The sequence below is a fragment of the Bos indicus x Bos taurus genome, chromosome 1 (assembly GCF_003369695.1).
Source record: "Bos indicus x Bos taurus breed Angus x Brahman F1 hybrid chromosome 1, Bos_hybrid_MaternalHap_v2.0, whole genome shotgun sequence".
NCBI lineage: Eukaryota > Metazoa > Chordata > Mammalia > Artiodactyla > Bovidae > Bos > Bos indicus x Bos taurus.
The window spans coordinates 136476552-136502636 of NC_040076.1; the positions used below are offsets into that span (position 1 = coordinate 136476552).

Sequence of the window (26085 nt, forward strand, 5' to 3'; positions counted from 1 at the left end):
TAGCTTTAAGACAAGGACAAAGATCATTCCATATTACCTCAATTCCATTCTCCCGTCTAAGCTCTTCAGCATTGAGGGCTGAGCAGTTAACCGTATGGAAAGCCAGCTCTGCAGCAGCAGGCAACAATGGTGATTCTTTTGAGAAAAGGAGGTCATCTGAAGTTTCCATTGTTATAGTCCTAATTAGCATGGGGTATCCTGCATATTTATAAGGCTGTAAATCTGAAATAATCATGGTTTTAAGTTAATTTTTAATTACATTGTCAAAAAAAAAAAAAGATTAAAACAGTCAACATCTTAAATGTTTCCTAATTCTAGTTTATATAAAGAAATTAAACTGAGTACAAATCCCTTGGATCTTTTCTACTAGCAAACTTGTTTGGTTGACCTCTCTAAAATGTTTCTACTAGAAAAAGAGTATTTCCTGGTAGATTAAAACTAAACTTTGTGTATAGTGGTTTTGATCCTTCGCAGAGTATCTACTTTCTGTACGGTCCATGTGATCTTTATAACTTTTACCTTTTGAGATGACCAATAATCTACTTTAAATTAATGCATTTTTAAGATAGCTTAAAAAAAAAAAAGCCCCTTGGAACTGGTCCTGGTAGTCCTAACACATACATACATAAGAAAAAGAGTGAATGAATTAATGTTAAGTTTTATCAGAGGACCCCCTACCCCAGAACTTACTGAGTATAAACTCCATTTGTGAAAAGTAGAAGACTGCGTAAAAAAAATTCTCATATTGATAATACATAAAATGAGCTACAGCTGCACTATGGTGGCTAAAATAGTTATCAGCCAAAAAACAAACCAATGGTTTGAAAAAGACTTCTTTAGATTCATTCTCTTTAGTGATGTCATGTAACTAAATGTTTTACAAATGCTTTCTGTTGAGTTTATATGCAAAACTGAATCAATTTAATCACTGCTCTAATGTCCAAGCTGCTCAATCCCCATGATGTCCCCTCCAATAAACTGGAATCCTACTGCTGCTGCTGCTAGGTCGCTTCAGTAGTGTCCGACTCTGTGCGACCCCAGAGACGGCAGCCCACCAGGCTCCCCCATCCCTGGGATTCTCCAGGCAAGAACACTGGAATGGGTTGCCATTTCCTTCTCCAATGCATGCAAGTGAAAAGCAAAAGTGAAGTCACTCAGTTGTGTCCAACTCTCAGGGACCCCATGGACTGCAGCCTATCAGGCTCCTCCTTCCATGGATTGTCCAGGCAAGAGTACTGGAGTGGGTTGCCATTGCCGTCTCCAAAACTGGAATCCTACTTATCTTAAATTAAGCAACACTCCTATTTATTTCACATCTCTCATTATTCTCTCTTTTCTCCCATCATCCTACAGAGCAAATAGGTTTCCCATTTAGTGTGTAAGCCAAGTTTAGTTCCAAGCCAATGGACACCTGTTATACTGAACCTAAATCCAACTTCTCCAACAAAGTCTAAAAAATTTTCAATGTGCTCTGAGCTTTCTGGCTGCTATTGTTTAGCTACCACAAATCACCCTGAAAACAACACTGGAAATTCCCAATAACCTGTACCCTAAAATCACACCTATTTCATTTATAAAATTTTCAAAGTGTTTCATAAGATCAGAGGATTTTGACAGCTACCACAGAAAATGAAGTGTGAGGGGATATATATGATCATTTGAAAAGTCCCCCCTTGCCTTTATTTTTTTAAGATTTATTTATTTATTTTTTTGGCTGTGGTGGGTATTCTCTGTTGCACACGGGCTTTCTCCAGTTGCAAAAAGCAGTGTGCGGCTTCTCATTGTGGTGGCTTTTCCTGTTCGGAAGCATGGCTCTAGGTGCAAGGACTTCAGTAGCTGCAGCTTGCAGGCTCTAGAGCACGGGCTCAGCAGCTGTGGTGCACAGGCTCAGTCGCTCCAAGGCATGTGAAACATTCCCAGACAAAGGATCGGACCAGTGTCCCTTGCATTGGAAGGCGGATTCTTAACCACTGGACCACCAAGGAAGCTCTGTTGCTTTTTAAAAAACAGGGCACCCTAGATGTTTTCAGCCTTTAGAGGTTTACGGATAGGTGCAGTCTTACAAAAGACGTGATCCTTAACTTCCAGGTCCATTTTAGATCTCATTTAATATGTTTATTATTAAATGGCTAAAGACAAAACTAACCAAGTACCTCCACAGAACAGAAATGTCCTTTAAGAAGGAACAATGAAATCTTATTGAGAATGTAAACTACTAAAAACATAGGCAAGAATTGGAAGGTATGAAACAAACATTTTGGGTCTAACTACAGAAAACTACTCTTTTACTGTATTTAAAATGGAATTCCAAGAGTCTTCTGCATAATTAGAAATACGTAGGAGGAAGGTTCAAGAGGGAGGGGACATACGTATACTTATGGCTGATTCACAGTGTTGTACAGCAGAAACCAACACAACATTGTAAAGCAATTATGCTCCAATTAAAAATAAATTTAAAAATATAATAATAAAAAAAATATTAACCTCCCCCCTCAAAAGAAAGAAGAGGCAGAAACGAGGAACATGGTAGAATGAACTGGAGGAAAAATCGTAACATATGTCTTACCTTCTTTATGACGATTGAAGAGAATGCTCTGAGTTTTCAGAATTAAAATTATATTCTCTGGATCTGGTCCATCCATAATTTTTGCGGATTTGGTACATAAAAATTCATAGGCTTTATTTACCTTTTCAAACATATCCTGTATGTAACCAAAGACAATCAACCTTTAATTCAGAACATCTAAAATCACAACTTAGAACACAGCTAGTTTGTATTTTACTAGTAACTTTAGTTATTATTTTTTCTGTTTTTTATATTACGGAATTCATTCCAACTGGAATTTAGGTGGCATACTTTTCAGATGAAACAACTTTTTTTTTTCCCCAAAAAAGGTATTCAATGATCTCAATACCATTTATTGAAAATTATTTCTTCACTGGCTTATACCCTATGTTATATTAAATTCATACACACCAGATATAGTTTCTGAATTATTATAAAAATAGTTATAAGAGGTACTATTTTTTGAGCACTGTGGCAGGCACCCTGCTAAATGCTTTACATACATTATTTCACGTAATTCTCAAAACACTATATAAGGTAGGTACCCTTATTAACCTCATTTTTAAGAAGATGTTACATAACTTGCCTAAGGTCACAAAGCCCATTGCTGACAGAGCTAAGACTCACATTCATGTCTGACTCCTACATCCATGCTCTTAATTACTATTTTATAATGTTCCCTGATCTATATGTTGATCTTTGTGCCAGCAGAATACTGTTATTACTATCGTCGTTTTACAGAGTACTTAGTATCTGGTAGTTTAAGTCTAGAAATTTAATACTGATTTCAAAATTTCTTCCTATATTGATTGTTTTCTTTCCTAGAAATCTGAACTGCTTTAAATTTCTCAAAAAACGTCCCAGGTTTTTTGATTAAAACCACCTTAAGTACATAAAAGTGATGTTTTTTCCAATGCTATCTTCCTTCTCAGGAATACTGCCTATCTCTAATAAAAAACGCTAGGCTTGAATCAGGGGAAACTACCTGAAGTTTCTAGCAACAGACTATGAGCACTGGTTTTAGTGGTCCTTATGTGATTTTATGAGTGTCCACTGGCATTTTAGTAGGAAGCTGCAAAAGACAAGATCAGGGAATACTGGCAGCAGATGACTTTAACTCTGAACCAAATTTTCTGTTTTTTCATTAACAGTCATAAGAAGTTGGATGTTATTAGAAAGAAATAAATTATGCAAAGCAATCTGAGTGGCAATGGTTCACCAACAGATGAATTAAGTTCACCCTTCTCTTGGCTGTCTTCAATTACTCATGTGACAGCTCATTAATTTTCAAACAAACATGGGTAAGGAAAGAGAAGAAAAACCTTAAGTTACTAGTCGTGCTTCCCCAGTGGCTCAGCTGATAAAGAACCCGCCTGCCAATGCAGGAGAAGCCAAGAAATGTGGGTTTGATCCCTAGGTCAGGAAGACCCACTGGAGAAGGAAATGGCAACCTGCTAGGGTATTACTTAGGAGAAGGCAATGGCACCCCACTCCAGTACTCTTGCCTGGAAAATCCCATGGACGGAGGAGCCTGGTAGGCTGCAGTCCATGGGGTCGCTAAGAGTCGGATACGACTGAGCGATTTCACTTTTACTTTTCACTTTCATGCGCTGGAGAAGGAAATGGCAACCCACTCCAGTGTCTTTGCCTGGAGAATCCCAGGGACGGGGGAGCCTGGGGGGCTGCCGTCTATGGGGTCACACAGAGTCAGACACGACTGAAGTGATTTAGCAGTAGCAGTAGCAGCAGAGTATTACTTATTCTTGTCTGTAAAATTCCATGGACAGAGGACCCTGGTGGGCTATAGTCCATGGGATCACAAAGAGTGAGACATGAGTGAGCACAGACACACTAGTCAAAGAGCAATCCTTTTGATAAAATGAGAGATGACCATTTATGCAAAAAACCAGCACGTCGATCAGAAGTTAATTTAACATATACTAGACATATATTATGAGGCAGACACTGGTGCATAAGTATATCTTTTCTCTACCTGAAATGGCAGTAGAACAAAAGCAAGTCAACCCCAAGGCCCTAACTCCAAAGGCAGTACATACCCTCCCTTCTGGATTCTTATCAGGATGATATTTCTGGGCAAGTCTGAAGTAAGCTTTTCTAATTTTGCTCTCATCATGCCTGCAAAATAGGAAAACTGTTTCATGAATTGAGTAACGTGCAAGAAAAATGTTTACACAATCATCTAAAATGATTATTTTTAAGAACCTTACTTTTATTGTGTATGATCATATATTAGGCACCTAATTAAACCAGTAAGACTAAGTAAGGTTATTCTTTTTTAAAAAATATCTTTTAAATTTATCTATTTTAATTGAAGGATAATTACAATATTGTGATGGTTTCTGTTATGAATCAGCTATTGGTATACATGTGTCCCCTCCACCCTGAAACTCCCTCACAATTCCTCCTCACCCTATCTCCCCAGGTCTACACAGAGCACCAGCTTTGGATGCCCTGCTTCACGCATCAAACTCTCACTGGTTATCTATTTTACATATGGTAATGTATATGTTTCAATGCTATTCTCTCAAATTATCCCACCCTCTTCTTCTGCTGAGTCCAAAAGTCTGTTCTTTACATCTGTGTAGTTTGTTGCCCTATATGTAGGGTCATCGATAAAGATTATTCTTATGTATTATCTTTACCATTAAAAAACAAAAAATTACTTATACAAGGTTACCATATTCACTTCAAATTACAAAACCATATTTGGGGTTCAAATAACTAAGAATTATTTTTAAACCAACTTTTCAAAATGTCACTTCAAACTATAATTCTAAGTTATTTTAACTTTCAGTTCAGTTCAGTCACTCAGTCGTGTCTGACTCTTTGCATTCCCATGGACTGCAGCACACCAGGCTTCCCTGTCCATCACCAACTCTCAGAGCTTGCGCAAACTCATGCCCATTGAGTCCATGATGCCACCCAACCATCTCATCCTCTGTCGTCCCCTTTTCCTCCTGCCTTAATCTTTCCCAACATTGGGGTCTTTTCTAATCAATCAGTTCTTTGTATCAGGTGGCCAAAGTATTGGAGCTTTAGCATCAGTCCTTCAAAAGAATATTCAGGACTGATTTCCTCTAGGATGGGCTGGTTGGATCTCCTTGCTGTCCAAGGGACTCTCAAGAGTCTTCTCCAACACCACAGTTCAAAAGCATCAATTTTTCGACACTCAGCTTTCTTTATGGTCCAACTCTCACATCTATACATGACTACTGGAAAAACCATAGCTTCAACTATCAGGACCTTTGTCGGTAAAATTTTAACTTTCAGCCTACACTTAAAAATTTTTTTTTTCTATCATATGTATTCTACTATAAAACTTCACTGATTAATTAATAAATCTGCATTCTTTCCTATACGTCATTTACTATCCTAGACACACTGCTATCAAATGTCTTCCTCAGGTATAAGACAAATTACAAGAAGAGGGGAAAGATGATAATGAAAATAACTCACGGTCCCTGTCCTTGAGGGAGATTAAGCAGTTCATAAGCATCATCTATTGACATTGTAGGTGGCTTCTTTTCTACTTCCTTCTTCCAGGCATCAAGGGTATCTTTTAGAAGCTTGACCTTAAAGACAGAATTAAAATTTATGTTTAGCAGCAGCAGCAGCAGCAAAGTAAAACTATTTTAGAATATAATTTGTAAGTTACGAAATTGCTGTGTTATATTTACTTAAATTGACATTTTAGGCTAAACAACGAACAGCTTTCTAAATACAAATAACCAAAATTCCCTTCTAGTATTGTTAAATGTTAAGTAGCAAAGTATTTGTTATGGGGCTATTATTTTTTTAAAGTGGTATCTTAATTCTCTGCCAATTTTTGCCTCTCCTTTTAATTGTTAAAGAAAGTATGGAAAATGTAGGAATTAGTAATGAACTGGCAAAAATAAGAGTGTCCCAGGAATTAATGCTATGTTTTTTATGTGAACTCTCAGTTAATCTTACCAACCACCACAGGAATAGCTGCTATTAGTAGTAACAGCACTATTATCATACCTGAGATTTAGAGAAGCCAAGCAATACGCTCAATAATATGTTGTTGTTGTTTAGTTGCTAAGTCATGTCCAACTTTCTACAACCCCATGGATTGTAGCCCATCAGGTTCCTCTGTCCTCGAGATTTCCCAGGCACGAATACTGGAGAGGATTGCCATTTCCTTCTTTAAAGGATTTTCCCAACCCAGGGATCAAACCCATGTCTCCTGTACTGCAGGCGGATTCTTTACCTCTGAGTCACCTAGTAAGTAAGTGAAGTCGCTCAGTCGTGTCCGACTCTTTGCGACCCCATGGACTGTAGCCTACCAGGCTCCTCTGTCCATGGGATTTTCCAGGCAATAGTACTGGGTGGATTGCCATTTCCTTCTCCAGCAGATCTTCCCAACCCAGGGATCGAACCAGGGTCTCCTGCATTGTAGACAGATGCTTTACCGTCTGAGCCATCAGAGAAGCCCATAAATAGGTGACCCACAAAGAGCTTGTCCAGGATTAGAAACCGGAACCTTACATACCCAAACAGATAATCATACCCTAGACCGATGAGCTATTAATCACCAAACAAACTCAACCCCAGACTGCCTAACTTCAGCATCTGTGAGTTTAATCAATCTCTTATAAAGACAAGCTCCCACCAAGCTATTATAATATGTAATTATATTATATAATTACATAATCTCTTAGTATATTATATAATTATATAATCTCTTAATAGATTGAGAAGATTAAGAAGAGGTGGCAAGAACACACAGAACTATGCAACAAAAGGTCTTAATGACCGAGATAAGTATGATGGTGTGATCACTCACCTAGAGCCAGGCATCCTGGAGCATGAAGTCAAGTTGGCCTTAGGAAACACTACTATAAACGAAGCTAGTGGAAGAGATGGAATTCCAGCTGAGCTATTTTAAATCCTAAAAGATGATGCTGTTAAAGTGCTGCATTCAATATGTCAGCAAACTTGGGAAACTAAGCGTGGCCACAGGACTGGAAAAAGGTCAGTTTTCATTCCAATCCCAAAGAAGGGCAATGTCAAAGAATGTTCAAACTACCATACAACTGCACTCCTTTCACCTGCTAATAAGGTTATGCTCAAAATTCTTCAAGTGAGGCTTCAGGCAGTATGTGAACTGAGACTTTCCAAATATACAAACTGGGTTTAGGAAAGGCAGAGGAATTTGTTCGATCATGGAGAAACCAAGGGAGTTCCAGAAACACACCTACTTCTGCTTCACTGACTACACTAAAGCCTCTAACTATGTGGATCACAAGAAACTGTGGAAAATTCGTAAGAAATGGGACTACCAGACCACCTTGTCTCCTGAGAAAACTGTACGCAGGTAGAGAAGCAACAGTTAGAACTGGACATGAAACAATAGACTGGTTTAAAATTGGCAAAGGAGTACGTCAAGGCTGTATACTGTCATCCTGCTTACTTGACTTCTATGCAGTGTACATCATGCAAAATGCCAGGCTGGATGAAGCACAAGCTAGAATCAAGACTGCTGGGAGAAGTACCAACAACCTCAAATATGCGGATAATACCACTCTAAAGGCAGAAAGCAAAGAGGGAACTAAAGAGCCTTCTGATGAGGGTGAAAGGGGAGAGTGAAAAAGCTAGCTTGAAACTCAACATTCAAAAAACAAAGACCATGGCATCCAGACCCATCACTTCATGGCAAAAGAAGGGGAAAGAGCAAAAGCAGTGACAGATTTTATTTTCCTGGGCTCCAAAATCACTGTGGACAGTGACCACAGGCATGAGATTAAAAGATGCTTGCTCCTTGGAAGGAAAGCTATGACACATCTAGACAGCATATTTAAAAGCAGAGACATAACTTAGCTGACAAAGGTCCGGACAGTCAAAAATATGGTTTTCCCAACAGTTATGTACAATGTGAGAATTGGACCATGAAGAAGGCTGAGCACCAAAAAACTGATGCTTCTGAATTGTGGTGTTGGAGAAGACTCTTGAGAGCCCTCTGGAGAGCAAGGAGATCAAGCCAGTCAATCCTAAAGGAAATCAACCTTAAATATCCATTGGAAGGACTGATGCTGAAGCTGAAGCTCCAATATAACCTGATGGCAAACAGCTGATGCAATGAAAAAGGACCCGATGCTGGGAACAACTCAGGGCATGAGGAAGTGGGGGCAACAGAGGATGAGATGGTTGGATAGCATTACCAACTCAGTGGATGTGAGTTTTAGCAAACTCCAGGAGGGTGAAGGGAGGGAAGCCTGGTGCGCTGCAAGGCGCCATGGAGTTGAAAAGAGTCAGACACAACTTAGCGATGAAACTTCAACAAATTTTGTTACATGTATGAAATTGAGTTTGTTTTTGTCAGAAAAGATCAAGATTGTAAAGTCCTTTTATGCTCCCTGAAAAAACTGTCTTTCAGTTTAGGATTTACCCAAATACACTCAAATTACAGAGTGCTTAAGTAAAAAGAACTATTTAAGAAATCTATTATCCTTCTTAGAAAGAAGAAATACCCAGAAGCGATTAGAGGTTATTTTTATGATTTAAGAAGGCACAAATTAATCTGCTGACTTACCGGGTCTTTAATTGGCCAATCTGGAAACCGGAGTGTATCACAAAGTTGTTTGAGATAATAAATATTACAAAATAGTTCATTTTCTAGTTGTGGGTAGTTGATAACTGGGATGGGACAATATTGATAAAGTGCTCTTGTGTTACTCTGAAGACGAGGTGTGAAATCAGCAAGATGGGCAGCAATCTTCTCTATCATGAGCCGCCTACAATTAGAAAAGTCTCCAAGCATTATGATGGAATTATTTATTTTAAAAAATATTTACTTACTTGGTTGTACCAGATCTTAATAGAGACATGTGAGACCTAGTTCCCTGACCAGGGATTGAAACTGGGCCCTCTGGATTCGGAGCATGGAGCCTTAACCACAGGAACAACAGGGAAGTCCCTATTTTATTTTGTATTTTAAAGAAAAGTTTACGACAGGAAATCATGCAAGATAATTACATGGATCTTCTTCAGAGTAATTCAGTTATTAACCTAAAATGAGAGCTTAAGAATGTTACTCAGAGTGTTCTAAATTTATTGTGTACAAACACTCTATGGATATAAATTTGTTTGTAGTACTACCTATGGAGAAGACCAAAGAGAAAAAGACTGAGAATACCAACCCTTCTTACTGAAAATTCAGTCATTAGACGGTCAAAAGGTATGGAATCTGCATGCATGAGGGCACAGACATGGAATCAAGTCAGTTCTCTCCCCAAAGAAGCTCACTCTGTGGGCTTTATTTTAGTTAAATTAGCACAACCTAGGATCTGGCCCTCAGCTAAGCAGAAACCGGATCGGCTCAGGATACACAAAGCTACATCCTTTAGATGAGGGACTCATACCAACCAATCTCAGAAGAAAAATATTACACAGAATAATAATAATAAACTTATTCATATTGCTATACATTTGTTCCCAGTGAAAAATATGACAGTCATACAGAATATATTCAAATTGGTGACTAGTACATGTCAAGCCTATAGGTCAAACTATTAGAGAAGCCAAATGATGACCAGCAGGTAGCACTGTGAGTGTGGGCCAGCCAAAAAAAGAGTGGGTAACTGACTCAGAAAATCAACTGCCATCCAGCTAGGAAGACTGAGGGGTTGTCCAGAGAGGCAAACTTGACACTGGAATCATGAACTGCCAAGTCTTTACCAGACACAGCCTGTATGGATACTGATATCTGCTTCTGGGCCTCTCCTTTTTCTTGATGGAAAATGGACTTTACTATGGCATTCCTCTGGCAACTTCCAGATTACGGTCAATGTGTGCTCGCTAGCACACATTGAAATCAAATTAAATTTCAATTTAATTAAAATGAAATTAATTAAAATGACTCTAGGTATCTCTAGTCCGATCTACTTTTGTGGGCATAGTTTTTAAATGGGACACAGTTCTATTTCCAAATACTCAGAAGAAGTGTCTTAATTTAAGCCCCATATGTCCCTTACATATACATTAATTCATTGCCTGAAAGTCCAGTGGCAATAGGCTCCACACCCTTATGTAAAACTCTACTAAGGTAACAGTAATTTTGTCACATCACGTTAGAACAAGAAAAAAGCTGAGGGCCTTGTGAACAAGTCACTTGATTTGGCACCAATGACTACTGTAGCTTGAGATTAAGCAACTACTAAAAGTAAATCTTTTCACAGAAGTCAAATCAGAAGGCAAAAGGTTGAGAGTCTGTATAAAATACAATCGACTGGCTATTTACCTCATTTCACTGCTCCAGATTGCTTCTGGAGTATCAAATTCTCCTAGAAAGATCTCAGAAAACTTTTCAGGCTCGTAATTTTCTAAGTAACAAACCATTGCTTCTGGTAGAATGTGCCCAAGTATACTTCTCTGAAAAATATCCTGTCCTTTTGTCTTTAAAACAAAACAAAACATAGTTAGAAACACTTTAAAACTTTAGTTATCTTCCAGTTTTCTACTGAATGAATTGGGATTAGAGAACATTTCAAGAAGCTAATTGGAACATACTGCTTTTATGCTTTGGAAATTTGATGGAAAAAAATGGCAAAATGAGAAGAGTAAGGTTCCTGGTATGAACTGCCTTGGAATGAGCTTCAAGATGGAACTTGTATCTAGCCCTGCAGCAGCCTTAATTCTCCTCAGGGGTCAGGTACTGCCAACATTATTTAGGGCATTTGGCCTCTGACCATGTGTAATGGTAGTGACCAACAAAAGGAAAACCCAGCAAAGATTTACATCAATTATTCTGTTACACTGTTGGCAGTAGTTCCCAACCTACACTTGCTTCTGTTTTCAAAAATAAGTCTAGAAAAATGAAGATCTTAAAGCCTATCCTCATGATGTGTGGCTAAAACTTAGATGGAGAATTTCTATTAAAAGTAATTATAATTAATGGTATTAAGAACTTCATATTCTCTGGTTGGCCAAATGGAGTCAGGGTAACGTTCATACTTTTAATCATGGTAAATTTTAAAACTCAATTCTTTACCTAACTTGGGGGGGAACCCCTAAGGACTATAAATACTTTTCTTATTTCCTTCTAGGCAAACTGAGGACATTTTATTCCTCTAGGATCTGACAAAGAAGTGAAAAAAGCCCACATATGATTTTACTACTTAGTGCACAGACAAATTAGATGATGAATATTTTCAGGCTTTTTACTAATAAAAGCCATAAATTCACTGTTAAACTTTTAGGCGAAGAACTGCTGTTCTGTCCTTTAGAATACTATTATTTGGTTCTACATCTAGAGTTCTGCTATAAACAAATACTGTTTTGCTGTAATTATTCAAAATAGTTAGGTGAAATGATTTTATAATATAAAATTTGAAAAAAGATTACATATACATAACTGCACAGAAAAAAGGGGAAAAAAAGAATGACAAAAGTGCTTTATGTTGCATTAATGTGGTAGCATTAGACCCAACTTTTTAAGAAACTTGTTATTCTCATTTTCTATTTGTATAGAGCTATGGAAACCATACTTCCATGGGCATCACTTTAATATTATTAGATTGTAGATAGATTACTTTCTAGGGTTTTACTGGCTTCTCTATAAAACATGCAGTTTTGGTCTTGTGTCTGTTGTCAAAGTAATGTAACACTCCTTGGTTAGTCTCTTAAACAGAGGTCCAGTTTCGATTTATACCACTCTCAATAAAATCTGAAAATCAATGTTTCATGAAAAGTCTAACAAAATTTCAAACAAGATTCAGTTATTTATTTGCAGTAAACATTTCTGCAAAATGTAGGTCAAAGTTACATTTGTCAAAGCTACCTGGATAAAGTCTCATTTTTTACATTCCTATTATTCCTCCCCAAGTAAAATGGCAAGAATACTTGAGAGCACCTGAAAAAGTAAGTAGCCTCAAAATAAAAACTTAGCACTTCTCCCACACTGGGATCTGAACAAAAAGAATGTGAAAGTCTTACTGAATCTGAGCTGACTATATGAGACTCAGGCATATAATGAATTATTTACTACCACTACTAATTAAATTTTACACAAAGGGAACAAATTATACTCATAGATAGCAAATGCCAGGTTATACTCATATCTATAATTTAAATATTAAGTCTAATAGGCAATATTTATTTGAAAACATTAGCTTAGACTTTCTTTGTGCAAGGTACCACAAGGAAAGCAAAATTTGAATAAAAGAATATCTGCCTTCAAGTGCTTATAAGCCAATAAACATATACACCTTAGGAAACGTTAGTACCAGGACAGGTTCCCCATTATTAAGTCCCATATTCAGAGGATTAATCTGGCTTACCTCTTCTGACTTGAAGGCCTGTTTGGTATGTGTGTACTTCAAAAATCTAGGGGAAAAAAAAACTACTTATCAGGTACAGGAACTGATTTAGATTTAATAACCTTAATTTTCTAAGACTGGGTTTTTTTTTGAAGTATAGTTGATTTACTGTGTTGTGCCAGTCTCTACTGTATGGTGAAATGACTCAGTTATACACATATATTCTTTTTTTTATATTATTTTCTATTACAGTTTATCACAGGATATTGAATATAGTTCCCTGTGCTATACAGTAGGACCCTGCTAAGACCAGATCTTTTTTATAAATAAAAGCCATAAAAAAAGGCTCTTAAACTTGTAAATCCATATTCTCAAACTGCTGAATTTTTATTTAAGGCAAGATTTATACGAATTAGAAAAAATTTTTAATGATGGTCATATAATAATTATATAATAAAAAAATTACTCAATTTTAAGAAAAAAGCAAAATGTAAAACAATATAAATACATTAAATCTGTATGATTAAAATACTAGATGATGATACAATTTTTATGTTAGATGTGGTAAAATGGTGTGATTCTGAAAAACTTTTCCCCAATCTTCTAATTTTCAAATTTTCAGATATATAAACACCTCTTAAAATGAAAAATATAATAAAGGCAATGGTATGCTCACAAAACATAAATTCAATAAATCTGTCCATGTACAATTCAAATAATTTCAAATAAATTTTACCGAGCAACAGGAAGCACATTGGAACCTGTATACATCATGATGAAGAAAAATACTCCACTTAGATAAAGTCGAGGTAACTGTGGGTTATCTTGCATAATATGGTATAACAAAATAGCAACCTTCTCAACAAGGATAGGGTCAAAGGTCAACAGTAGCTAAAAAAAAGAAATAAAATGTTTTGTTACTGGGCTATTAAAACTTGCAACATCATCATTCATCTTAGGTTTTATGCATTTCATGTGCTTAAGTTACAGTTTCTCCTAAGTAGAAAGTGGTGGTGATGGTTTAGTCGCTAAACCAGATCTTGAGATCTGTGGACTGTAGCCTGTCAGACTCCTCTGTCCATGGGATTCTCCAGGCAAGAATACTGGAGTGGGTTGCCATTTCCTTCTCCAGGGGATCTTCCCAACACAGGACTTGAACCTGGGTCTCCTGCATTGCAGGCAGATGATTTACCAACTGAGCTAAGAGGGAAGCCAAGCAGTAAGTAGTAAAATAAAAATCAGATTGACTCAGTATGTTTGTCTACCAGCTTCTAAGCAGATTTGAAAAATATTTTATAGATTTAATGCAGAGATAGTAAAATATTAATAGAGAAGTAATCAAGACTTATTCATTAAAAGCCCAACCATGCCTGAAGCTGTTTTGTTTGATTAGAGGGAAAATTGTTTTCTGGGCAGGACTCTTCCTGAATGGACTTCTCTGTTAATGACAAAAGGAAAAAGAAGAGTAGCTACACTTTGGGTTAGTTTCAGGTCAGTTTATTTGAAATGAAGCATCTTGTGAAGACTATTTGGGAACTCAAAGAACTGAGCAGAGCACAGCTTTCAGGGGAACAGCACTAAAAACAATAGTGCAAGTGCAGGTACCAGGCAAGAGGGTAACCAAATACCAGTAGGGCTGCTACTACCAGACGGTACCAAGAGATGCCATCTCCAGAAATCTGAGCTAGCAATACTGAAGGAACTATCTGGAATCTCTGGAATGCATCGGGACTAATTAAAAAAAAAAAGTGTCAAGTACTGCTATGACTAAACATGTGATAAATTTAGTAAGTTTTATCTTAACAAAAGTAACATTTCAATTTGCTATGAACACTTACTTTCGAGGAATCCCCAATTTGGAGTCAAACGCTACCAGTAAAAAAATTACAATAATGAAAATAAGTATTAGCTCAAACTAGGGGTCAAAGTTCTAGATTCAGTATATGAGACTGCACAGCCATATGTCTTCAAGTAATTTACATTTTTCTGTTTTTGGTGTCTTATCTATTCAACAAGGTATTTAGATTATACACAGTAAAATAGTACTAGGACATATTTTACAAAAGAAAAACTGAGACATAATAACATAGGATTTTTCCTAGAGTTAATGGTGTTAAGATTAGACATCACTCTAACAAAAATATGGCAATTAACAAGCAACAACCTAGAATATCTGAAATAGTGACTATACCATAAAACTTAGGATATTCATTTGCTACATCCTAGACCATTCCAAAAATCCTGAAGCTGTATTAGATGGTAAAACTGGTTATTGCTCTTACGGTCAAATGATGTACAGAAACCTGTACCGAGCAATATAGGTAGATAATGTTCCTGAAAAACACTACAGCTTCCTAACTATGCTTTGCAAGAATAAGGCCTCCCAGAATATAGAAAATTAAGTGAAAACAAAAACAGCTTCTAAGAAACTTTTTTTTTTAATGGTATAAAAAAAATATAGGAGGCACAAACTGCTTAAAAGCAGCTAGGTTTATCAATAAATTTCTTCTATCATTCTATTGATACTTGTTCAGATATTACCAAGAACTTTTGGTTAATTAAAATATATCTTCCCCTCAAAACTTCATGGTATGCTGACCACATCTCTTAAAATTTGTTTTTCAATCAATCCTTCCTGGCCCGAAATTCAACCTTGTTTACATCTACTTCTTTTCTCTCAGTTTGTAAGTATTGGAAAATGTTTGGCAGAGGCAGATGTTTTAGGCACGGTCCTTTATCTACATGAGGAGAGAGGCCGGGATGGAAAACAAACCCTTCTCCTGTACCATGTCACATGTGCAGCTACAGAGACATCTAGGCTAGGGTGGTAGTAGCTCCAAGAAGTAACTGCAGTGCTCTTCAGAAGAGTACACGAACACTGAAAAGCTGGCAAGCTTAAACAACAGAAGTTGGGGAAGATTTTTTTTAAAGTTGATAGGGCCCTGTCACTGTCATATTCCAAGTTTTTTTTCATTACCAGTGACTTTCACAGGCACCTATTAAGTATCTGTGAACATAAAATGATACTGAGTAACTCTCCTCTCCCTTCTCACACCAAAGTACAACTGAAAGATACAAACTGCACAAGTTACTGACATATTTTAAAGTCACAAAATGTGTGGTTAATATAAAAAATTAGATCTGACAATAGAATAATCAATAGATAGGGAAAACAATGACCTGAAATCTCAAGGAACTGACTTAGTTGGGGCTCATCTTGAGTTTAGGCAGCTTACTTCCCACAGAGTAGAATAACAATAAGGAATAAATAAAAGATACTTTAGTACATCCAATATAATTTCAACTCAATACTCTGGATCAGCTGAGATCCATGGAAACATATAACTAAGAAGACTCAAAATGCTGACAAGACTGCTGCATCCATGTCTTGAGATATAATCCAGCACGTCTACATCTGTGGCCTGCTGTATGCTTCCCTAAAACAGTACCCCTAAAAACACCATCATGCACCATAAACTTGAGCATGTCACCTTTCTGTTATTATGTTGTTGTGATTTTTAAGAACAGATAATAAAAAAAACATTTTGAGAAAATTTTGGAGCCTGGAGGCTTCCCAATTCTAGGTTCTTGGATGTACACCCTTCCACAGTAATTCATGTTTTTTGAAAATGGAACAGACTACAATAAAACAAAGACCGGTGCTCACAATACAGTTAAATAAGGGAAAACGATTCTGAAAATATTATTCCTAGTTTATTACATAAAAGTAACTTACCTGAATAATATGGGGAAGGCAAGCATTGTCTGACAATAATCTTTTCACTCTGGGTAAAGGCCGAATGATGGCATTATCTTGATCCCTAGAAAAATATTTTCTACGGTTAATATTTAATTTAATACCTTTATTAAAATTTGTATGTTCAGAGAATGTGGCATTCTACTAGGCATGAAGCATGTTACCTTATGTTTTTGTTAATGAAGACTAAGCTCTCATACAGCTGGGAACATGATTAGGTATTTTGGTTTAAATCTATTGACTGCTTAATAGGATTTCATTTCCTTCCATAAGATTTCCTCGAAAAACAGTACCCTAAAACAGCCAGAGGTTCTTATTTACTATTTAACTGATTAAACTTGATGTTGTCCAAAACACTGTCAGTGGATATTACCCCCAAAGGGCATATCAAACCTTTTCACATAAATTTAAACTTTAACTACTCAGTATTTTCCAGATAAGGCCTTAATTTTTATGCTACATTACTTCTGAATACTAACTATGTTTTTAAGCTTGACCTGAATTCATATTTTAGAGAACTGGAATTATGAAAGTCTCAAGTACTATAAGATCAACAACTAATCAGTAAATTCCATGACAAAATATCTTTATTATAGTAACAAAACAAGATGATATATATTCAAGTTTGATAAAAATTGCAAAGTTCTATGCAAGGGTTACAATTATGACTATCACTGGATACCTTCACTAGTCAAGTGCAGCAAGATATGGGCCTAGACTCAGGTTCTTAAACCAGGAGAGACTAACCTGACAGATCAGGAGCAGGCACTAGGCACTCATTATTATGAACTACAGTGTTTATTTCAAAATGTTGCTACCCCAATCACATGAATATGACAACTTGTACTGTTGATAGAGAACAGCTAGTAAACCTCAATTTTTAAAGATTATTTGAAGCTTCCCAGACGAAGTTGCTTTTTAGCTACCCTATCAATAAAATTTGCAGATTATTTCATTATATCATTTCAAGAAGCTCCAAAATTCAAAACAGCATTCCCTCAAAAAGTCACAAATGGAAAACCTTTGCTCTAAGTCACTAGAAAAATACAATGCCTTAGAAAACATCTATAAAAATGAGGAAAACAACATGTTTTAGAGTCCCTGTTAACCATGGAAATATTCAGTTACATTTTACCTGCTTGGAAAATATCCACACATTGTGATCAACATGTTCAATATAAGGGTGGCAAGGTCAGTTTCATTTAGTACAGCCTGTCCACTGGCTAAGAGACACCACTTAAGCTGGGGTATTGCCTGAAGTGGTCGCCATCCATCCATGCCTTGAGCCCAGCATCTGGTTTTTGCATTTAACATTCCTTTGGTCCACAATTCTTGCATCTAAATGAATCAAAGGCATCATTATTACAAGCAGACCAAACAAAATGAAGTTTGCTAATGTTTTCTATTTCACAGAAAATATAAAGCTATGAAATGTATGTGCAAATTCACTATTAGAAAACAACAGATTTTGTTGGCAGGCCTTCAGGCACTCAAATTTGTTTAATATTAGAAAATAACCATTTAGTTGGTTAAACTGCAGAGCATTAGAAACATACAAAATAATAAAAACCATAGGCAGAGTATAAACAACCAAATTACATATAAGCAGAAGGCCTGGTCTTCTATAAAACTATCTTTGACTAAATGCCAACTTAGCCTGGAAGTCAAGACTGGGAGGGCAGGACTTCCCTGCAGGGCAGGTGGCCCAGTGGTAAAGAATCCTCCTGCCAATCCAGGGAACATGGGTTCGATCCCTAGTCCAGGAAAGTTACAAGCCACAGGGTAACTAAGTCCATGTGCCAAAACTACTGAAGCCCACGAAGCACTGAAGCTTCCACTGAAGCACTAAAAGCCTGCATATCACAACTATTGAGCCCACATACTGCAATTACTGGAGCCCACGCACCCGAGAGCCCATGCTCCACAAGAGAAGCCACTACACTGAGAAGCCCATGCACCACAACTAGAGAGTGGCCTGCACTTGCCGCAATGAGAGAAAGCCTGGCATAGAAACAAAGACGCGGTGCAGCAGCAAGAAACAAAAAGAGAGAGAGAGGGAAGGACCAAACATCACCAGATGTTCAGATGGAAATTGCTATTGAACTGGATATGCAATTTTCAATGACTTTAAGACTGCATATTAAAACCTACCTGTTCATACCATAAAGAAGCATTACTGTTTAACATAATTATTAAGATAGCTATTGTTATATAAAAGTCATGAAAAATCTGAGCACTACCTCAAAACTTTATAATTTTTATTTTCTTAATAATTTTTTATTGAGGTATACTTGATTTAGAATGTTAATTTCTGCTATACAGCAAAGTACATTCTATTGCACACATATACTTTTCCATTATGGTTCGTCACAGGATCTTGAACATAGTTCCCTGTGCTATACAGTAAGACCTTGCTGTTTATTCATTCTATTATATATATACTAGCTTGCATCTGCTAACTCCAAACTCCCAATCCATCCCTCCCCGACTTTTTTCCCTCCTTGGCAACCACAAGTCTCTGAGTCTGTTTAGGTTTCATGTATAAGTTCATTCGTGTCGTATTTGAGATTCCACATATAAGTGATATACAGTATCTCTTTCTGACGTACTTCACTTAGTGTGATAATCTCTGGTTGCACCCATGTTCCTACAGATGGCATTATTTCATTCTCTGTTGTGGTTGAGTAGTATTCCACTGTATTTAGGTACCATGTGTTGCATGTGTTGTTCTTTATCCACCCATCTGTCAACAGACATTTAGGTTATTTGCACGTCTTGGTTACTGTCAATAGCGATGCAATGAACATACAGGTGCACGTACCTTCTGAATTACAGTTTTGTTTGGACATATGCCCAGGAGTGAGACTGCTAGATCATATGGCAACTCTATTTTTAGTTTTTTGAGGAACCTCCATACTGTTTTCTACAGTGGCTGGACCAGTTTACAGTCCCATCAACAGTATGGGTAGGAGGGGTTCCCTTTTCTCCACACCCTCTCCAGCATCTGTTATTTGTAGAGTTTTTAATGATGGTCATTCTGACTGATGTGAGATGGTATCTCATTGAGTTTTGTTTCTATTTCCCTAATAATTATTAGGGATGCCATGACAACGGCTTTTAAAGTGTTTAATTGCATTCTGAGGATGCATTCCTCTTGAAATAGTTTTATTTATTGATTCATTGATCATGCCATAGCACAGGGGAACTTAAGTTCCCACACCAAGGATCAAACCTGGGCCCCCTACAGTGGAAGCGTGGAATCCTAATCACTGAACCACTATGGAAGTCCCAACAGCTTTTAAAACTAAGAATTAAAGACATGGTTGTGTGTGTGTGTGTGTCTAGATATGTGAGTCTTCCAAATTGAAATGAAGTCCTTGGAACTGATGATAGCAAATTAAATCACAGATTTAAAATACTAAACATCTCTATATGTGCTAAACAGGAGGACATTAAAAAGGCTAAGACTTCCATGAAAAGTTTCTCTGAAACACATACCTCATGAAATCCATATGGCCCACTCCTTTCTTTGTCTGCATTGCCAAAGTACCATTCCTTTTCACTCTCTCTCTTCATATCTGGAGCAGCTTCAATCACATTGCTCTAAGTTTTAAAAGGATTTAGTTATTTTTCAAGGCAGAAGTCTAAGGGGACAGATATCATAAAAAGTTAAACAGCACTAATTTCTTGAGTTTATATGTCTTTAGAAATCCACCTAAAATTTAAATTACCTGATTTTAACAGTTGAGAATTAGACACCTAACAGTACTAAAATGCTACTTGTTATTATGCATATGAAGTAAACAGTTTCCTAAATTCACTTGGCTAGCTAAGCTAAGTCACTTCAGTCGTGTCCGACTCTGTGCGATCCCACAGATGGCAGCCCACCAGGCTCCCCCGTCCCTGGAATTCTCCAGGCAAGAACACTGGAGTGGGTTGCCATTTCCTTCTCCAGTGCATGAAAGTGAAAAGTGAAGTCGCTCAGTCATGTCCAACTCCTAGCAACCCCATGGACTGCAGCCTGCCAGGCTCCTCTGTCCACGGGATTTTCCAGGCAAGAGTACTGGAGTGGAGTGCCATTGCCTTCTCCGATTCACTTGGCAATCTAAGCTAAATTCAAAGACATCTATATGCCTGATTAGTAAGTGTTAGTCGCTCCGTAGTGTCTGACGGTTTGCGAACCCATGGACTGTAGCCCACTAGGCTTCTCTGTCCTTGGAATTCTCCAGACAAGAATACTGAAGTGGGTAGCAATTCCCTTCTCCAGAGGATCTTCCTGATCCAGGGATCAAACCTAGGTCTCCTGCTTTGCAGGAAGCTTCTCACCCATCTGAGCCACCAAGGAAGCCCAGTAATAAATTATCAGACACTAAAATTTTAGCAGCAAATACTGCAAATAGCTATATAATCAAACACAGGCCATTAACCAAAAATACAATGCTTAAAATATTAAAGTTTTTTTGAGGGAAAAATTTACAACAACTGAAAATTTCAATAAACACCTGAGGTCAAATAGTTACACAGGAAGATATTCAGCTTTTTTAAATAGTTACTTTCAACCTACTACCCTCATGACAGATAATTCTTTCAATTTCATATACCACTGTTTATGACAATCTAGGACAAAATTTTTATGTACTTAGTATAAAACATGATTTAAATACCCTGATTACTATCAGCTTTCAGTTAGATTTACATAGAGGTATAGGAAAGTAGTTAAGAACATAGATTCTGGCTTCTAACTCTGGCTCTGTCCATAATTAGGTGATCTTGGACAATATACTTAGCCTCTCTGTAGTTCCTTTATCTCATCTGTAAACTGGGAGGGCTGTTATGGGATTTAGAGATTTATTATATTGTGTATAGTAACAGTACCTTAGTTCAGTCCAGTCACTCAGTACTGTCCTACTCTTTGCGACCCCATGAATCGCAGCACGCCAGGCTTCCCTGTATATCACCAACTCATGGAGTTTACCCAAATTCATGTCCATCGAGTCAGTGATGCCATCCAACCATCTCATCCTCTGTCATCCCCTTCTCCTCCTGCCCTCAATCTTGCCCAGCATCAGGGTCTTTTCCAATGAGTCAACTCTTCGCATGAGGTGGCCAAAGTATTGGAGTTTGAGCTTCAGCATCAGTCCTTCCAATGAACACCCAGGACTGATCTCCTTTAGGATGCACTAGTTGGATCTCCTTGCAGTCCAAGGGACTCTCAAGAGTCTTCTCCAACACCACAGTTCAAAAGCATCAATTCTTCGGTGCTCAGCCTTCTTCACAGTCCAACTCTCACATCCATACATGACCACTGGAAAAACCATAGCCTTGACTAGACAGACCTTTGTTGGCAAAGTAATGTCTCTGCTTTTGAATATGCTATCTAGGTTGGTCATAACTTTCCTTCCAAGGAGTTAGTGTCTTTTAATTTCATGGCTGCAGTCACCATCTGCAGTGATTTTGGAGCCCCCAAAATAAAGTCAGCCACTGTTTCCACTGTTTCCCCATCTGTTTGCCATGAAGTGATAGGACCGGGTGCCATGATCTTAGTTTTCTGAATGTTGAGCTTTAAGCCAACTTTTTCACTCTCCTCTTTCACTTTCATCAAGAGGATTTTGAGTTCCTGTTCACTTTCTGCCATAAGGGTGGTGTCATCTGCATATCTGAGGTTATTGATATTTCTCCGGGAAATCTTGATTCCAGCTTGTGCTTCTTCCAGCCCAGCGGTTCTCATGATGTATTCTGCGTAGAAGTTAAATAAGCAGGGTGACAATATACAGCCTTGACGTACTCCTTTTCCTATTTGGAACCAGTCTGTTGTTCCATGTCCAGCTCTAACTGTTGCTTCCTGACCTGCATATAGGTTTCTCAAGAGGCAGGTCAGGTGGTCTGGTATTTCCGTACATTTGTAATCCAAGTGTTATAATTACTATTACTTGTACCCAATAATAAAAAATGCTATTTCTGCTTTATTGACCATGCCCAAGCCTTTGACTGTGTAGATCACAATAAACTGGAAAATTCTGAAAGAGACAGGAATACTAGACCACCTGACCTGCCTCTTGAGAAACCTGAATGCAGGTCAGGAAGCAACAGTTAGAACTGGACATGGAACAACAGACTGGTTCCAAATTGGGAAAGGAGTACGTCAAGGCTGTATATTGTCACCCTCCTTATTTAACTTCTACGCAGAGTACATCATGAGAAACGCTGGGCTGAAAGAAGCACAAGCAGGAATCAAGATTTCCCGGAGAAATATCAATAACCTCAGATATGCAGATGACACCACCCTTATGGCAGAAAGTGAACAGGAACTCAAAATCCTCTTGATGAAAGTGAAAGAGGAGAGTGAAAAAGTTGGCTTAAAGCTCAACATTCAGAAAACTAAGATCATGGCACCCAGTCCTATCACTTCATGGCAAACAGATGGGGAAACAGTGGAAACAGTGGCTGACTTTATTTTGGGGGCTCCAAAATCACTGCAGATAGTGACTGCAGCCATGAAATTAAAAGACACTAACTCCTTGGAAGGAAAGTTATGACCAACCTAGATAGCATATTCAAAAGCAGAGACATTACTTTGCCAACAAAGGTCTGTCTAGTCAAGGCTATGGTTTTTCCAGTGGTCATGTATGGATGTGAGAGTTGGACTGTGAAGAAGGCTGAGCACCGAAGAATTGATGCTTTTGAACTGTGGTGTTGGAGAAGACTCTTGAGAGTCCCTTGGACTGCAAGGAGATCCAACTAGTGCATCCTAAAGGAGATCAGTCCTGGATGTTCTTTGGAAGGACTGATGTTGAAGCGAAACTCCAGTCCTTTGGCCACCTGATGCGAAGAGCTGACTCCCTGGAAAAGACCCTGATGCTGGGCAAGATTGAGGGCAGGAGGAGAAGGGGATGACAGAGGATGAGATGATTGGATGGCATCATCGACTCAATGGACATGGGTTTGGGTGGGTGGACTCTGGGAGTTGGTGATGGACAGGGAGGCCTGGCATGCTGCGGTTCATGGGGTCCCAAAGGGTCAGACACGACTGAGCAACTGAACTGAACTGAATACTGAAATAGCACTTTGTACACAATTCTACTCACCTCCTCAAAGATTAAACAAAAATTTAACATTAACACTAAAAATATCACCAATGAGATAAGTATAGATCCTTTCTCTTAAGTTAGGTATTAGAAGAAGTCTTTCAGTTAAATTGTAGTTTTGATGATACAGAGTTCTATTATTTTTCTGCTGACTAATCATCAGACAATGGTACTGAGTAATAGTTACATAATCATAGGTAATTACAACTGCAAGCCATAATGAAAACATGATTAACCTAACAATATAAAATAATTGCATACAATTTGGGGGGGATTCACGCAGAGTGATATGTAAGTGGCAGTGCATATATGCACATGTTTTCATCTGCTCAGCCAGTCTATGTCTTTTGCTTGGTGCATTTAATCCATTTACATTGAAGGTTAATCATCAATATGTATGATCCTGTTATTTTCTTAGTTGTTTTGGGTTTACTTTCTGTAAGTAGGTTTTTTCCTTCTCTTGTTTCCTGCCTAGAGAAGTTTCTTTAGCATTTGTTGTAAAGCTGAATTCTCTTAACTTTTGGCTTGTCTAGAAATTTTCTGATTCATCAAATCTGAAGGAGAGTCTTGCTGGGTAAATATTCCACCCAGCAATGTTGCAGGTTCTTCCTTTTCATCACTTTAAATATATCATGCCATTCCCTTCTGGCCTGAAGAGTTTCTGCTGAGAAATGAGCTGATAGCCTGATGGGAGTTCTCTTGCATGTTCTCATTTTTCCCTTGTTGCTTTTAATATTTTACCTTTATCTTTAGTTTTTGTCAGTTTGGTTACTATGTGTTTTGTATGTTCCTCCTTGGGTTTATCCTGCCTGGGACTCTCTGTGCCTCCTGGACTTGGTTAACTACTTCCCTTCCCACGTTAGGGTAAGCATAAGTTGCTCAGTCATATTTGACTCTTCGTGACCCCATGGACTGTAGCCCAGCAGGCGACTCTGTCCACGGAATTCTCATGGCAAGAATACTTGAGTTGCTTGCCATTCCCTTCTCCATGGACTGAACCTAGGTCTCCCATATTGCAAGTGGATTCTTTACCCTCTGAGTCACCAGGGAAGCCCTCATGTTAGGGAAGCTCTCAGCTATTATCTTTTCAAATATTTTCTCGGGTCCTTTTACTCACTCTCTTCTTCTGGGACCCCTATAATGTGAATGCAGGTAGTGGTTTAATGTTGTCCCAGATTCTTTTGATCTGAGGTCATGATTCTTTTGATGCTAAATTCATATTCAAAGAAGGTTAAACTTATGAAATCTAGATAAGCATGCGTACCTGCAGTGGTACTGTAGCTCGGCTTACATGGAGGTGTGCAAGGGTAAGCAAATCCACAAGGATTCTAATTCCATTTGAATCCATCAGGTCCTTAACATTTTTCTGAAACACAGAAACATGTTTACACAATTCAAAATCTTTCTCTCCAACAGATATGACTACCTAAAAGGTTCTCAAAGAAGAGACCCTTTTATGTGGAATATATGGAATATATATGTGGAATATGTGGATTCACTTTGGAAAAACTAACATATAAATGGTATTACTCAGTATTTTCAGAATTTTGTGTTCAAGGAGTATCAATTTAGATAAAAGTTAAAAAGGCAAAACAATATTACAGAGAGTTCACATAAAGAATTTTTACTTAAATATGTTCTGAGCAAAACAAAAATAAATTAAAGACTGGATGGAATAAACTCTGGTTCTGTAGTTATCCTCCATCTTTCCAATATCTTTTTGTTAATAAATAGATTATTCTATAATTAGAAGTAGAATCTAGTATATTAAAAAAATTTAATTCCTGTTTGTTTTTGTAAGCAAGATAAAACTGATAATTTCTTAGAAGTTAGGAAGAGATTATAATTGAAATTAAATTTTCATAGAACTTATTTTATTTCATTGAAAAACATCTGCATTATTTACTAAAAATGAGAATGAAATTAAGCAAATCAGTGTCAACTAAAAAAAAAAAATGAACATCTGGCAAGAACTTTTCCCTTCAAGAGTTGAGTGCACACAGAGTTTCCTGATCTAAAAAGAGAAAATTAGACAAGAACCATGTCTTGATAATTAATCCACACGGTAATCATTTCTCTTCTTTACATATGTGTGACTTAACTTGGAAACAGCAGCATATTATGCAAAATACTGTACCTTATTAAGGATCAACTTGTTAAGGAAGAGGATCAACCTATCCCGTTCAAGTTTATCTGTACACTATTGAAATAAACAAGAATTTAGTCAGAAGTGAATAAATACAAACACAGATTAAGACATTATCATCACTGGACAAAGCCAACCAACAGCCAAAAAGAAATAACGTCATCCTGCAAACAAAGAATATCAGAGAAGACTGTCAATAACTGCAATTTCTCAATGTCTTACATTTTTTGTAA

The 26085-nt window shown here is 37.5% G+C and overlaps 1 protein-coding gene across 1 annotated transcript in view; it reads right to left on the bottom strand.

Annotated features, from left to right (window-relative positions):
- DNAJC13 (DnaJ heat shock protein family (Hsp40) member C13) overlaps positions 1-26085 on the bottom strand; it is a 163704-nt gene that overhangs the window by 43568 nt on the left and 94051 nt on the right. The window contains 13 exon segments of the mRNA XM_027546014.1: positions 38-222; positions 2567-2702; positions 4624-4702; positions 6044-6159; positions 9141-9342; positions 10848-11002; positions 12886-12931; positions 13601-13755; positions 16601-16685; positions 17757-17959; positions 20120-20224; positions 24971-25072; positions 25844-25906. Of these exon segments, the coding sequence (XP_027401815.1) occupies positions 38-222; positions 2567-2702; positions 4624-4702; positions 6044-6159; positions 9141-9342; positions 10848-11002; positions 12886-12931; positions 13601-13755; positions 16601-16685; positions 17757-17959; positions 20120-20224; positions 24971-25072; positions 25844-25906 (1632 nt within the window).